The sequence below is a fragment of the Chroicocephalus ridibundus genome, chromosome 2 (genome assembly GCF_963924245.1).
Source record: "Chroicocephalus ridibundus chromosome 2, bChrRid1.1, whole genome shotgun sequence".
Taxonomy (NCBI): Eukaryota; Metazoa; Chordata; class Aves; order Charadriiformes; family Laridae; genus Chroicocephalus; species Chroicocephalus ridibundus.
The window spans coordinates 70,138,323-70,155,478 of NC_086285.1; the positions used below are offsets into that span (position 1 = coordinate 70,138,323).

The 17,156-nt window shown below is 40.6% G+C and overlaps 1 protein-coding gene across 4 annotated transcripts in view; it reads right to left on the minus strand.

Moving 5' to 3' along the window:
• Nucleotides 1-11,053: 11,053 nt before the first annotated feature.
• Nucleotides 11,054-17,156, minus strand: part of CDKAL1 (CDK5 regulatory subunit associated protein 1 like 1) — a 427,625-nt gene continuing 421,522 nt past the window's right edge. For all 4 annotated transcript variants that reach the window (XM_063325809.1, XM_063325812.1, XM_063325811.1 and 1 more), the window contains one exon: nt 11,054-11,798. In XM_063325809.1, the coding sequence (XP_063181879.1) occupies nt 11,592-11,798 (207 nt within the window). In that variant the 3' untranslated portion in view covers nt 11,054-11,591. The remainder of the gene's footprint in view (nt 11,799-17,156) is intronic.

Genomic DNA, 17,156 nt, shown 5'->3' on the forward strand with positions numbered 1-17,156 from the left:
ATTTGGTAACAAATCTCATGAGAGCCTTTAATGGAAGTTAACATCTTTTGCATGTGTCATACTGCAAGTCTTCAAAGCAGAAGTTTGTAACAAAGTCTTAATGTGACTTTAAAGCGCCAAGTCCTTTTCTAGATATCTGCTTTATGTTTGCTGACATTGCTGACTGCCCAGAATTTGGCTGGCTCTGACCAGATCTAAGCACAAAGGCAAACTGAAATGACGCAGAACTTACTTTTTCCTCCTTTGTACTTCCTTAACAAATAGAAATTTAGCAGCATGTGCATAAGGAAAGCAATGCAACAAAAGAAAAGAATCCCCAAACCCACAACCAACCAAAACCTCCCACTCACATGCCAGTTGGTTTTTAAAGTGATTTCTACAGCTAACAAAAGGGACAGACTGGGAGTCCTGAAACATGAAGGCTGTTCTACCCACATAAACAGCCCTTCCTGGGAGGCAACCAGCACGCTGTGCTACCATTAAAAAAGAAGGGGTGGGGGGAAGTAAAGAAAAGTCATATTATGTATGTACCTCTAGAGATCAAAAGGAGACTGACTATCCTAAGGGAAAGGACAGGTTGACTGTAACTTTATATGGCCTTTATGATCTAATAATCCTGCGCTGATCAGAACAGATCACTCAAGTACTGTGAAACCCTATAGTTGAGTAACGTCCTGCCGGCCCTGTGGGCTGTGACCTTATCTCTGCAGTTTCTGAGGACACCTTACCTCTGAAGCTGTGCTGACGTCTTCAAACACCTTTATGGCTCTGCTCTACAGGGAGTACTCTATTTTCAGTCATATATTTGTGTGGCCACAGCACGCTACTGCAACTCTGTAATTGAAATAAAGTTGTAGAATAAGGAGCTTTTCAAAACTGTACCAGCAAGCAGCAGTTCAGCCTGTAAAACTCACGCAATCCTTGTCTTTGGCCCAAAGTGTGGCCCTCTGGCAGCTCAAGCCAATGTAAATCAGCCCTTTTCCTTGCAATGATGCTCATACAACAGCACAGCGAGCCAGCCCAGCAATGGGAGCCAGCTCAAAATGAACTCAGTCAAGAAACTGTTTCAGTTAGATAAGCTACCTGAACTTCTCCTCAGGCAGTCACACAGCACTTCTTCTGGTGCAAGCAAGAGCTGTCGATAGAAGGAGGTAGGACAGAAAGGCCGCAGCCTTAGTTTAAATCTGTTTGGGCTGCTGTAGCCACTCCCTGAGGCTGCCACATTGATTCTAATTCCTGGGAAATTAGTTTCAGCCTATAGAAACTTCTGTGACTCAAAATTTTTTTTTTTTTTTTTTTTTTTTAAGAGGACCATATGAGCTGCAGCTATTGTATTTTGAAATGAAAATGTTTAATCTGCCAAGAACTGAGGGAAACATAAGACTAAAAAAAGAAAAAGAGAAAAGCGAGCAAAATACTGTAATTGGCCTTTTCACGGATATAACTCTTAAAATGTAGCTTACTTTAAAATCATACTGCACGATGGAACATGGTTGTTTATTTAAAATTCTTCCTTTGCTTAGGTCTTTGTATTATTTAAAGCTTGTCCCACATTGACAATTACAAGGTACGGAAAGAACCATCTCTATACATACCATATATACCATAGATATATACCATATCTATGGCCTTCTCCGTAAGGCCAAAACATTTGCTTTCCAACTAACTCTGAAGTGCTTAAGAGAAGAGGAGAAAAGTTTTGTGCTTGTCTTTGGCCATCACACCAGCTTGCTTTTACTGCCGGAAACACAAATAGCATGTCTAGATAACTGAACTCTGACAATTGGAAAATCAGACTAGTTAGTACACTGTCATTTTTTTTTAAGCAAGGAGACCTTGTCAATTCTACCTGTCAAGTGAGTTTGAGCCAGATTGTTAAAAATTTTAAGAAAACAGAATAAAACACATTCCCTCCATGGAGCAGACTTCCATTTACTTTCCTTGCTCACAAGCACACCGTTAGAGACCACAACCCAAAACTGTTCACAGGACTGGACTTTATTACTAAAACTATTCCAGGTCTTTTGCTCAAGCTACTGCTGTGAACGAGAATCACTAGAATTTCAGTTTCATGGATTTTCTGGCACATAAGATAGTATTTATGGGTTGCCCCAGCTTTCCTACATTTGCACCAATATGAAGTACGATTGGCAGTGACCCAGTTTCATTATTCTTAGTTAGATGAGTCAATAAGTGTGGAAAGAGAAATGAAATGGGCAGTTAATCAACACAAAAAAAATCAGATATTCTGAAGCCAAGAAAGTATTTATATGCTGATGACTCAACTTCTGCAACTCTGTATGCAGCAAGAACAGGAAATATACTATTGAACCCTCTTATGAAAACAACTTTGATGTGAAAGGCCGAAATAGCTTGTTCTCCCTGCTGTGATTCAGAAAGCTGGAACTGTAATCCTGGATTTCTGCAGAATATACTCGCAAGAGCTTCTGAGCTCATTAAAGGACATCAGAGAATACGCAGCTTCTGCAGGATACATGGTAAGTAAATGTCTTTCAATGACTATGGAAAGAAACACAGGTGACATAAGGCTGGCCCTGGAAGCTCTGCCGCTCTTTGACATACCACACATCTAAGGCTCCTCCACCTCTACAGTGTCAAACCGCTGGTGCTACGAGGTAGGGAAAGAGAAGAGTTCCTCCATCCTTCTATAATGGCATAAAAACTTATTATGTTTGATAGTGATTTTACGTCTTGTTTTAAACCCGTTAACCCAAACACAGAGTTTACGTCCGAATGCAGCTGACAGGTATTCTAGAACAACCTTTCTGAACTCAGAAACTACAGTTTACTACATCCTTTCATGAATATTTGTACAGAGGCACGAGACAGCCACTTCTTTACAAAGTTTAGGAACTTCCTCTTATCTGATATTTATTGTTTGCTTTAATTCTTGCATAGCAGAGGTCCCATGGAGGAGGTGGTGAGAGCGATGTATAATACTACTGTCCCGCAGTGGTAATTCTTACAGCAGATATATGCTGGGGCAAGGCTATGAAATTATCTGTGGGCCTGATTTTAATGTCACTATAAATTGGAAGAAACTGAAAATTCATCCGTGGATTTAGGTTAGTTAGCCTCAACAATTTGCAGCATGCAATCATGGTAAATCTGTAGACAGAGACAGTAAATACAGCAAATTGACTGCCAGCTAGGCTTGATTTCTTTTGATCCTCTTAGTAGTGTTCCACAGGCCATGTGAAAACTTTCAGTTTAGGTTCAAATCAATATAAAAATCAATCCCGTGCCCCTACAAGTAAGGTGCCGGTTGATTCCGGCTCACAGGCGATGCAACAAAACACAAACCAGCTTCATCTTAAAAACAAAAGTATAAGTGAACGATTTTGTTCAGTATTATTTCAGCGACAGATAAAATCGGTTTTGTGAACAAGAACATGTGTTTGCAGACAAAAAATCCCTAAGAAAACCAAACCAAAACAAGGAGGTCTCTCATTTTAGAGCTGAATGGGGAGGAGATACGGAAGTGCAGGAGATTCAAATTTGTACCAAATAATTTCTTTCTCCCAGAGCCAAAGCTGGTAACTGCTGTCAGGCTCTACTTTATCCTTCTGCTGGAGACTGTCATTCAGATTGCTCTTTCTGCCTACTAAACAATCCGAGCAGGACAGAAGCAAATTAAGGCCACTGCAGCATAACCAAGCTGCTGTCTTTTTTTATTGCCTTAATATTACCGTAATAGTTGGGAGATTAAGCTGTCCCTTGAGTGGGAAGATCCTTCTCTCTGTCACTGTTTACCTGTGTGGTTGACTCCGTAACTTGCTCACTTGTTTCCTTCTGCTGTCTCATACTAATGCTCTGCAGACCATGTCACACGTGGCCCTTTATAATCTCTTGTATAGAGCTCTTGTAGTTAATGATTGCTAGATGTTGACTTTTATGGCTCATAAAGCCACTAGCGGATATCAAATTTAATACGTTCAACTGACATCAATGATGTATTTTATCTCCTGCTTTGAATTACGAAATTTCTGGGGTTTGGGGGACTAAAAAAAACCATAGCACAACAGAAGAGGCCTTTTAATACTGCTTACAAGCAACTGTGAGTTTCTGACATAACTCAAAGGCTATGGCAACCAGATACCACACTGTTAAAGGAGAGACACTGCAAGACAATAGCTTCCAAGCACCAATACCTCTGGCAAATGAGCTCCACCGGAGAAGCAGCGTTCTTGTTTTCAGGGAAGAAGCCATCATGCTTGGACTAATACTCATCCTTCTGAAGATGCATCACCTTCCATAAAGCAAAATGAGGTACTGAGAGCTTGGGCGAAGCAGCTGGAAGAAAGGATGAGAATGTAGGCTCACAGGGAAGGAATGGAGGTACTGAAAAAGCAAATAGTTGAATCTCGCAATCATTAAATAGCACGTATTACTTACTGAATGCCATTGGACTGAGCAAGTTTCTTTGCTGGTCACAGTTTACCCGTTTCCCCTACCCTGCAATAAGAAATGTAATGCTTTGACAAAACCAGGTGATAGGTGACAACTCGTTGGAGTGCTCTCCTCCATCAAACTGTACGTGCCCAGCTCACCATCAGAGGCCAGGTGAGCTGGACTGCTTTTCTCCGACTGTGATACCAGTGCGCAGTGGCTAGTGTGGCGACACAGGCTGCTCTAACACACCCAAGAGCTGGGAGCAGTTGGGAATGGTGCAGCAAAGCCTTCCAAGCACCATAAAACAGTTTTACTCTTCAGATTATGCTATAATGAGATCCTAATTATTCAAATTTCCCATGATGTCATGATTTCACCACGTTAATTTTTCTCAGACCCGCAACTCACCCTATGTGCCAAACAACCAATGGCCCATTTTTTTGGTGCATTTTATCATCTCCAGGCTTCTCCTGAAATCTGTAACCCATTGACAACTAAACATTTGTACACCAGTCCCCACAAACGCCACCCAGGAAGGGAGTAGAGACAATATTTTATGCTCAGTTGAGAACAAATAGCCTGTTCTCACACTCAACGACAGACAGGACATTTAAAACATGCAAGTTGTAAGCACAAATCTGCATCACACTCTGGTCACCAGCATGGAATTTCATTCTATTACCTACAACCAACACTTAGCAAACCATCCAAGGCAGACTGTGCTCTATAAAACATCATGTTAACATCGCTTTTCAAGAACAGCTATCATTGCTACATAGTTTCCAATAAAATAAAGATTGTCAAAAAGATACTAAAATATTACTCTTTCTCCATTCATGGGACATGATTCACTCACCTTGCCTCTCGTCCTCAGTGAAAAAACTGCTAAATCACCACAATCAAAAAGCAGACTTTTCCCCCCTCTTGATCTGGTCAGGTTTTGCCAGGGGAATCCTCATCCCTCTGGAATGTAGTATTTAGGATAAAGAACCAGAAGGTGCAAAGAAGAGATTTGGGATGTCACTGTGTAGTATTTAGCTTCCTTCTGAATGGCTAATGCGTTGTTCTGGTGATACAGCTACTAAATAACATCCTCTTGTACTTAAATATAAGCAGTCAAGGCTGCATTTCAACCCCCCACACTTTCTCCTCCTCTCCTATTCTATTGTAGCTCTCTGCACATGGAGGGGATTCCAATACCTGGAATTTGCGTGTTAACAACTAGAACTCCAGGAAAAAATTCAACGGTGAACACCAGAGGTGTATGATGTTGCACTGGCTGCTGTTTTTTTAGGACTATACTTACCTGCGCATCTTAGTCTACAATACTGCTGTACTTCAATCTGCCCTAGTACACTTAATTTAGTCACTCGGGATTTTTCCAGCAGTACATAGGAAATGCAGTTTATTCTGAGTGATAATACAAAAGGGAGCAACTAATGATTACAGGTAGACAAAGACAAGGATGTACAGGACATCTATTTTAGGTGATGATGTAGCTCTCGTATTGTTGCACAAGAGTTTCTCATGCTCTTTGATCCTCACACCACCTTCATCAATGGACCACATATTCTTACCTTCCTCTTTCTTACCTTCCTTTCCTAAGAGGATCACATGGAAACTTAAGCACGTTATCTAACTGTTCTTTAAACTCCTGACACTGATAAATTAGATTTGAATGAGACAAGAGTGAGGGAACAGAGAGAAGTGTATGCACAGATGGTGAAAAGGCGTAAAAGAGAGGTGTGGAATAAAGAAACAAAGAGATCTGAAGATCTTTTCTGCCATCAGCTTGACTAGCTTTTTGACTGGAACACAGGCACTTCCATGGCTTTTCAAACACCCAACTTGTCAAAACATAGCACAAGGAGATCTACAGCATAAATGATCCGAATCCATAACCACAGCTTCCCAAGTGGAAGTTAACAGACTTTGGGATACCAGCAGGTGCAGGGACATGATTATTTGTTACAACATTTTTTTGTATTGGGCTTCTTTAAAATTAAAATAGGACTATTCATAATTCATACCCCCCCACCCGCTACTGAAGCATCTTCATTTAAACAAAAAAGCATTCACTTGAACGTTAAGTGCATGCATGAATGAAATATCCAACTGAAAGACATTTAATGATATTTGCACAAATACTTCACAGCAATCGTTCTAATTTTAATTTTCTGGTGGATGAACCCTGCCTCTGAAGAAGTCAAATGGTGTTTTGCAGCCAGTCCCTCACTGTGGAATGTGTCTCCTAGTTCAAACCTGCTTTGCAGATTTTGCACTAGTATTTTTCAGTTTGCACTCTAGCTTTACAGCCTCTCCATTTTTCCCTCTGTTTTTGATTTTGAAATGCTCTTTGTATAGATAGCTCTTTGTATAGATATCTCTTTAAATGCTATCTACACAATCCAACACAGTGTGCTCAAAATAAAATGTGGGAAATACGTGAAAATAAAATTCGCGAAAGTTGCAAGCAATTTTTCCACCAAAAAATACTACATGTTCAAAAATACATAAATAAAGATTTTGATAAGCCTCACACAAACAGGCACATGCCTACTCATTCCTCCAAATTCTCAGAGCTCTTGGATAAGTCTTCTTTTGTATTTGTCTTAGTCCCTCAAGTTACACACATCTTAAAGTTAAAAAAGATAGACTTGTTAATACGCACAAATGTTCATAGACATAACATCTTTACAGATATCCACTGTGAGCAGATCAAGCCACTCTCCATATGTATTTAAACACAGTGGAAGGCTGGAGTTTTTAAGTTGTCAGATCTGCGCCTGGGTAAGAGGGGCTCTATTTTCACTCTTCGAGTAGCGAGAGATTAGCAGCTTGAAATCACTTTGACAGTTTCAGTTACTCTATTGCATACCGCAGGGAATTTTAATTCCAACCTGTGAAATTGTAATTGCTTCTCAAGAAGCGCAGAAGGATTCTGGGTAATGGACACAGCCAAGCTCAATGTCAGAGTTGCCAATTGCTGCCACTTCAGATATTACTTGCCGTTATTCAAAAATCACTCCAGCTTTCCATATGGGAAGTTGAACTGGGGAGTGAAACTGCATTAACAGAAGCTGTCAGATGTTCAGAGATATGCAGGCAATGATGTGACAGAGGTGGATGAACTCTCCTCAAAAGGTACCTTCTCCTTCTTTCTCTCTCCTGCTTTATAGAACAGGCTTTCCATAAACCACTTTATATCACCCATCAATGCGCGCTTGCAGCCCAGAAGGCCAACCGCATCCTGCGCTGCATCAAAAGAAGCGTGGCCAGCACGTCGAGGGAGGTGATCCTGCCCCTCTACTCCGCTCTGGTGAGACCCCACCTGGAGTACTGTGTCCAGCTCTGGGGCCCCCAACATAAGAAGGACATGGACCTGTTGGAGCAAGTCCAGAGGAGGCCCATGAGGATGATCAGACGGCTGGAGCACCTCTCCTGGGAGGACAGGCTGAGAGAGTTGGCGTTGTTCAGCCTGGAGAAGAGAAGGAGCCAGGGAGACCTTATTGCTGCCTTCCAGTACCTAAAGGGGGCCTACAAGAAAGACGGGGAGAGATTCTTTATCAAGGAGTGTAGTGATAGGATGAGGGGTAATGATTTTAAACTGAAAGAGGGTAGATTTCGATTAGATATTAGGAAGAAATTCTTTACTGTGAGGGTGGTGAGACATTGGAACAGGTTGCCCAGGAAAGCTGTGGATGCCCCATCCCTGGAAGTGTTCAAGGCCAGGCTGGATGGGGCTCTGAGCAGCCTGGTCTAGTGGGAGGTGTCCCTGCCCATGGCAGGGGGTTGGAAACAGATGATCTTTAAGGTCCTTTCCAACCCACACCATTCTATGATTCACTTCTTTTATTTTATATTCTTTTTCTAAACAAGTATACCATTAATAGAAAGCTACAATGAAAAGATTAAATGACAAAGTCCTCCAGCATCTAAACCCATGCACAAGTAGGACATAAAAAGTGTGCACTTAATGTTTTTCAGAAGAGATTTAAGATGTCTTTGCTATTCATGTCTTGTGGTTTGCAAGATTCCTCACTGAAAATAGCCAGAGAGAACTCAGAGCTACCACAGACATTTAAGAAAAATAGTTGAGGTTTCCTTGGCACCAAAAGGAAATCATATTCTTTTTTGCTTTAAAAAAAAAGACATTGAATTTAGATTGCTTATTAGCAGATACATTCTCTAGTGATGAGTGTGTTCATGCACGTGTAAGAGTGAGATCAACTGACGGTGGGGAGACTTCTCCTGCAATGACATCATTAACTTGGAGTGCAGTAGATTTCTCACCCACCCTGATGGCTTCTAAAGAGAGACTACTTGGTGGAAGTAGGCCTCAAACATAGTGCCGGTGTACAAATTAAAAACGCTGCCTGGCATGGCAGTTAGAAGTGTTCAGGGAGCCAGGTGGGAGCAAAAATCACAGATCAATATGTGTTCAGGTCACCTTACTCCATGAACTAGATACACTTCCACAGTCCACTCTACACTCAGAGGTTTCCTGGTCTTCAACAGTAGCCCCAGGCAGCATACAGTTTGGGTTTTGCCTGAAGGTCCAGATGAGCTGTTTGACCAGAACTGACTTGTTCAGCTCAGTGTCTTTGAAAGTTCTGTTGTAAATAAAAACGAACAAATGCCAAACACTCTACTACTCGACAATACAAAGTGCCAAAAAGCCCTCTCAAAATCTAAAGGAAGGTAATAAAATACTTGATAAACAACACTTCCTACTTATCAGGTTAAAGTTCAGTTTAAGAATATACTTCATCTGTGGGCACTGTCATTTACAAAGTCTTCTTCACTCTCTTTCTCTATATTGCGTTATTTCTAAGAAAATAAGCTGGTCCCATTAAAGCCAATGATGCACAGAATCTAAATCACAAGCTTCGTAAATCTCTGTAACAGCTGATGCAATGAGTCTGTAATTGCTACGATTAGATAAGCTAGAGTGGCTGACAGAGAGAGTGCTAGAGGCACAGAACATATCTGCATAGTTTATTCCCATCAATACAAAAATTTGGCTCAGATATAATGATTTTGTCAACTCATAGTTTTCCTGAGAATCTTGTGATATGTGAAAATTTCAGCTCACAAAGTGGTTTTTTTTTAAATATTTCAGATTTGCTAAATATGTGAATTACTGATTGTTACATATTCACGGTTGTAGAAAAAAAGCCTGAAAAGAAGCAGAAGTAAATCAAGAGCACAGGGTTTTTTTTTTTAAAATCTCACGAATTTTGAGTCTTGGCTCATGACCTTCAGTGGTTGCAATAAGAAACACAATATTCAAGTCATTACACACCTAATTTCCTGAAGACAGTTATATTTGTTGTTATAATTTACAGGCTGTACTGAAAGCATCATGGTGGAACTTCCTGATTAATTGTCTGTAACTACTAGGAATCCTCGGTTTATAAAGTACAAAGCATCCTTCCTAGGGGATTATTGATCTGCACTGTAGAGCCACTGCATTGGCTTTGGCTGGGATAGAGTTAATTTTCTTCATCACAGCTCGGATGGGGTTATGTTTTGGATTTGTGACCAAATCAGTGTTGATAACACAGGGATGTTTCAGCTATGGCTGAGCAGTGCTTGCATGGTGCCAAGGCCTTCTCTGTTTCTCATGCTGCCCTGCCAGCGAGTAGGCTGGGGGTGCACAAGAAGTTGGGAGGGGACACAGCTGGGACAGCCGACCCCAACTGACCAAAGCGATATTCCATAGCATATGACGTCATGCTCACCAATAAAAGCTGGGGGGAAAGAAGAAGAAAGGGGGGACATTTGGAGTGATGGTGTTGGCCTTCACCATTACGTGTGATGGACCTCTGCTTTCCTGGAGATGGCTGAGCACCTGCCTGCCGACGGCAAGTAGTGAATGAATTCCTTGCTTTGCTTTGCTTGCGTGCGCAGCTTTTACTTTACCTGTTAAACTGTCTTTATCTCAACCCACAAGTTTTCTCACTTTTACCCTTCTGATTCTCACCCCCATCCCAGTGCGGGGGAGTGAGCGAGTGGCTCTCTGTTAGCTGCCTACCGGGGTTAAACTGCAACAGCCATGTAGGCAGCTCAGCTCCGTCTGTGCTGGATATGACACAAACACACTAAAAAAAAAAAAAAATACAGTTCCTGCTCTTAAGATTTTAAATAGACTTTGCAAGTCAAAGTTTGGATGAAGATCCATAAAGGTGACAAGGCATGAATGAATGAATGACCAATATCACGCAGTCAGCTGTTGGCAGAACTGGGCACAGAGTCCAGTCCCTGACTGGCCAGTACAATCTCAAGATGTGTGGAGATCCTGTCATGACAAAAATGGCTTGAAGAATGTAATTAGAAATTTGCAGCACGCAAAATGTAACCTCCCCCCTAACTGAGCAATGCTGTCTTATATACAGCATGATCCAATGCACGGCCAATACTAGATTCACATTTAGTTCTCTGAGCATTATACTAAATCTATAGACCGTATTAAATCCATCTTTTGACAGAACCCTTAACCATAACCCTTAACCAGAACTCCATCTTCCCATTCAATGATAAAAACCCAACACCTTTAAAACTATTTCCATGTAAAAAATAATTCTTGTTGTATTAACAAAACCTAGTAACGCATTGTGAAGTTGAGAGAGGCAAGATGGCAGGCCAGAAATTCTTTCAGACATGATAGCAAAATCAATAGCAACAAATGACAAACTTTAATGGCCCAGCAGTGCTTGATTCTAATGTAAAAAGACACATATCAAAACATCAGACTGCATTAAGCAAAATCTTTAAGAAAGCTTTAAATGTTCTGCCCATAAATGATCACCAACATTACTCAATGGAAAGATGTCTTACAAACTTCATGAGTTTCCTGCATGCAATTTTACCCGCTACAGCAGTTACAAAAAGAATAAGCAGTGCTAACGTTGCATCATTTTGGAAAAAAGAAGAGCAAAGATGCAACAAACTGTTCTGCTAACCAAGGATCTCAAATTTTGTCAAGATAGGCCGCCCTAGAGCATATTAACACTCTCTCCTATGAATGACAGGAAAGGCATAGGGTGAGTACAAATTATTGCTCAATTTATATTAGCTTTTCTTTAAAAAAAAAAAGAAAAGAATTGTAGGTAAAAGTGTTTCCTTTGAAGATTTTAAACAGCAGTTTTATTGTTTTCATAAAAGCCTCATTCAGTTCACAGTTCTGTTTTCATTCCTCTGTAGTAAAACATAACAAGAACTGCCAGCAGAGCCAGGCTGACAGACAGTATCTTCACTCCACCTCCTTCTTGTTGCCATGGGAGCTGCAAAGCCATCCACGACCTGGGCTGTGTTTTTATTGGGATCTCAGCAGAAGGGTGTGCTTTCCAGTTTGTGCCATTCTGTGCTGCATGTCTGAACTCCTGTGAAGAAATGCACATATTGAGATTGAAACGGTGTTACGTATTTCTCATTGTACATTCCAAATGCAAATAAAACCTTCTCTTTATATTGAGGTTGAAATTAATATCCCTTTTCAAGACAAACAACAATTCAACCTGCACTGCAGCACGTCATTGGTTTTTTGTACAGAAACCTGACCAATGCCACACAAAGTAAATCTTTCAAATGAAATTAAACTGCCAAATCAATGAAGCTGTTAGCAACAGAAACAAATCTCCAGACCCCAATGTCATCAGAGTTGTTTGATGATTATTTTTTTTATTTGATTGTTTTGCCGCTATCTCACTACTCTCCCATTTTTGGCTTCTTCAAAAGAAATGTCTAACCAGTGATAAAGGGGACCACAACACAACAATCCCTTGCACAGCAGGGCTCTTCTAAAGTCAATCATCGTCTCCTGGTGTGCCAGCTCAGTGGTGCTTGAAAATCCTCCCACAGGGCTTTTCCTTTCCCCTGACCCCCAGGAGGCAGCTGTGCTAAAACACTCACCTTCTCATTCAGCATATTGAATCCGAGTTCCCTGCTGCGCCCGCCATTACCATCCTCAACCTGACTGCAAGCACCAAGGTCCCCCAACAATATGAGGACTTTTAACTGCAGCCCAAGTTACAGATGTTGAGTCACTAATTCAGCTGAAAACCCAAGTGGAAAGAATAAGAAACTCTTCCCTCTTGCCATCTTGTTTGGTTCAGCACACTAGCATTGTAGATACTCAAAAGTAAAAACATCTACAAAAACTGTAATCTGATGACATTCGCAAGAGGCATAAGTGGTAAAGGTGTAATTAAACAAAGGTGTAATGATCTTGCATCACAAAATTCAATATTTCTGTTCATCATTTCTTTTTTCCGCCCTCTATTTCAGTAATCTCTCAGGAATTCAACTGAGCCCAGCTGGATTTTTAATTGGTTTGAAATTTTAAACCTTAAAAATTAAAAACCTTAAAAAAGGTTTTGGGGTAATCCATTGTATTTTTTCCCTTTACATTATGTATAAAGCAAGTCAGGGACCCAGAAAATACCTGTCTGGATAATCTTGTATTTCCAAGCAGCTGAAACAGGGTCACATGAAAATACAGATCAGATGCCCAACTCCCGCTTTTACCAAATGTATTTCTGGGCAAACTCAAAGAAATACCAAAGCTCCAAGAGAGGTGCCTGCCCATGAAAGTGTGACAGCACAATTGAAGCTGTCTGTAACTGCCTCCTGTTTTCCATTTCAGGAATCAGCTCCATTATAGTAATTGTAGAAGGAAAATAATGATTACTACTGGTTAGGTAAGTAAGCATCAAAGGGCAAATGACAGCCTGGTGTAAGTGCTATTCTAACATCTGAGCTATTGTTAATTTAGATCACAGTTCACACAGGCAAAGGGTTACCGAACAAGTGACCTATGAAATGAGGATGACTTCTTATATATATGGCACCCAGAAGACCATCAACCGGGTAAAGAGAAGAAAAGGAAACAGGAAGCAAACTGGGGCGTAGTTCTCTGCAGCGTAGGGCACAATAACAACACTACTCCAGGACTTCAGTCTATATTGCACAGAATATGTTAGCTTCATCAAAAACTATGAAACTGCTTCTTATTGTTAAGTTACTAATTACAAGAAATTCCTAAGGCATCTGAAATTTTAGTAACTGGTCACAGCTATATTAGCACCCCAAATCAAAGCTGGTTAATCTTTGCCTGCAGAATAAACTGGAAACCACATAATATTAATGATTTTTTATATATATGAATCAAAACTCATTTACAATTTATTCTTTCTAGACTTTTAGAAAGCCTTTCTTTTCTTCACAGGTCTCACAAATCTCTACCAATTTGAGCATAATTTGTGGTCATGACCCGATTTTACATGTATCATTGGTATGTTAACAGTAAGGCTAAGGTGATTTAAAAGAATGGATAAGGCTGTAAAAATATCAATACAACTGAAGACTGATTTCTTATGATATTTAATTTTCACCAATTCATGACTTAAAATTTGGCTGACTAAAATCAGACTCCCAATTACTTATTAAATATTTCTACATAGCTTGATAATCAATGAAGTCCTCAATATTTAGTTGTACAACACTAGATGCTATCCCTTAGATAACAGATAAAAAGGGCCAGTGCCTCATAAAGGACTACGTAACTTTCTTCTCAATGCTCCTCCTCTTCCAGGAGAAGGAATGCTCCTCCTCTCCTCCTCTTCCCTCTTCCCTGAGACTGGGAACCATAGAATGGTTTGGGTTGGAAGGGACCTTAAAGATCATCTAGTTCCAACCCCCCTGCCATGGGCAGGGACACCTCCCACTAGACCAGGCTGCTCAAAGCCCCATCCAGCCTGGCCTTGAACACTTCAAGCCATGGGGCATCCACAGCTTCTCCGGGCAACCTGTTCCAGTGCCTCACCACCCTCACAGTAAAGAATTTCTTCCTAATATCTAATCTAAAGCTACCCTTTTTCAGTTTAAAACCGTTACCCCTTGTCCTATCACTAGACTCCCCCATAGAGTCCCTCCCCATCTTTCCTATAGGCCCCCTTCAGGTACTGGAAGGCTGCTCTAAGGTCTCTTCTCTGGGCTGAACAACTCCAACTCTCTCGGCCTGTCTTCACAGGAGAGGTGCTCCAGCCCTCGGATCATCTTTGTGGGCCTCCTCTGGACTTGCTCCAACAGGTCCATGTCCTTCTTATGTTGGGAGCTCCAGAGCTGGACACAGTATTCCAGGTGGGGTCTCACGAGAGCGGAGTAGAGGGGCAGGATCACCTCCTTCGACCTGCTGGCCACGCTTCTTTTGATGCAGCCCAGGATGTGGTTGGCTTTCTCATTAATTTTGATCATTAATAGCCTATACTGTTTTTTTTGGTTACCATATTGTTTTTTTAAACCTCTCTTGCAACACGGAATGCATATGAATTAAGTGGTGCTGCATACTGCTAGTAGGACAGAATGGCAAAAGAGATTTTAGCATGGTTTATAACCATGGGGAACGCCACTGTCCCCACAGACAGTTGTCACACTGCTATTTCATCTCAGTAAGTCAGCCTGTAAAGTTGCAAGCCCTATTTCCTCCTTACTTTATCATATTTCCCATAAATTAGATGATCATACTGATACACTGAACTCATTTGTTATGTTCTTTCTGTAGATGAGATTTCATCTTACAGTATTTTTGTCATATTGAAACTTAACTGGGTTGGAGGTACAGTTCTCACAATTTCACTATGCGTTTGTTTTCCTTCTATCTTATATTTTGAACTCTGATGCATTTTTTTCTTCTGGTAGTCACATTTTCTAAACTGCTCAAAACTTTCATATTTTTGCAGCATCTCAGATGATGTAAGAGACTGTCAAGCACCTTACACCAGAAGTTTTTCTTTCAATAAATGCATGCATGAAATACAACTCCTATTACCTTGCTAACCTGAATTCTTTACAAATTTTCTCATGGATTAAACTGTTCTTATATTTACACAAAGATCACAATTTGCAAACTAAAGTGACCCTTTTCTTTAAGATGTACTTCACAGCTTATCACTTAAAACACTGCTGCATTTCTATTTGATAATGTCTATCTCTTCAGATGATCCCGCCAAATATTTTCTTTCAAGAAAAGTAATGAATATGTTCATCTAATCCATGTTTTCTAAGAACTACTGTCTAGTTTGCCCCAAAATTCTGCCTTGCAACACTGATGCATGGGTAAGACCACTGGCTTCCTTGAAAATTTCCGTCATTATTGCCACAGAAGATGCATGTGTAAAAAAGGGTACATCTGGTTGCCTGCAACTGAAAGGCTCCTTTAGAAAATGGCAGTCTTTTGTCCGCCCTGCAATTCGTACAACAGCTTTTAAAAACAGGATAATCTCTCAGAGACACCTGCAGGTAGATGCCTCTTCCTAAGAGTCTGTTGGGCAGCTCTGTAAGACACGGCATAAAACTCTGTGGGAAGAGGAAGAGCTCTGCTGAGCTGACTACGTTCTTGCACTCTCTTAAGCCTGAGCTAAGGGCTGAGTGGCCCTCACTGCAGTCTGGACAACAGTGAAGTGCCAGCCTGGAATATAATTGGTTCTTACTAACATACAAGTATCATATTACCAGCTGTGCTAGTGAAAACCACTGTATATATATTTTTATTTGGGAAAAAAGTCCTTCTGTAGACTCTGAGGAACTAGTTTTCAGGTAAAGTATACAGTATATATTGTGGTGTATGTTGCATGCACAGAGAAGGAGGGAAGAGGATGAGTCTACAGAAACCAAAACTAACACGAAGCCTCCTAGGGTAGATAAGGCAAATTCAAAGAGCTTCTTTGAGCTGTCATATGAGCTTCAGAGTTTGCAATACTGTATTGCTGTATTCTGAGACCCTCTCATACATGTTCTTTTCCCTAAAGCTTTCCATACACCGTGCCTTGAAGAGCTGTCCAAGACACCTGCAGAAAAGATCTTTCACGTTGCACGGGAAGGGGAGTTCTCCACAGAAAACTAAGTTTATGAGAGCCCTTTCATGCACCTATGCTGTAAAAAACCTGGGTGGAGGCAAAGGTCTCATTTGTTGAACTAGCAGTTACACCGGTCCACTCCCTGCGCTCCCACTTCACAGAAGTATTAATTCGGAAAGGCCCTTATTTGTATCGCTAGATAAAATATTTGCAGTGCATTAGCTTTTCAAGGAAATCTTCAAGGCATTTCTGTAATATTCTGAACTGATACAACTGGTGATATTTACTATACACAATTACTAGTCAAGAGTGCAACAGTTTCTTAAGCTGGGCTCAGAGGTAACACTTTTGTAGCTGCAAGACTCAGGAAGATTAGCATAATGATTCAGTTCAGTGGAACTGAGAACTAAATCCAAAGCCTCTTTTACCCAAAAAAATATTTGGAGGAAATCCTAAGGTAAAGAAGTTCCCAGAAATATGCATTTATACTAATTTAAGTCTTGATAGGCCATAAACTCTTTGGTAGCCTTGTTAATAAGGAGCATTGCTCTCACTAAAAAGGAGTGCAATGAAGGAAAAGGTACTCTAAGATTGAAACCTACATACTATTAATCAAAATGAGAGGAGGAAGGGAAATTATCAAACTGAAATGCAAAGACAGACACTTTGGGCTAAGCATCTTGTATTTCCATGGAGGCAGCCTTTCATCTTGTTTTGGCAGCCACAAAGTAAACACAAGACTTTGCTAATAAGGTATAATATAAATTATTAAACCATCTAGTGTATGATCAAATGCATTTCAGATTATTTTTTGAATAATTCTGCCTTGACGACTGCCAGGAGTAATATATTTTGTGTACTCTTGCACAGACCCATTGATTGCTG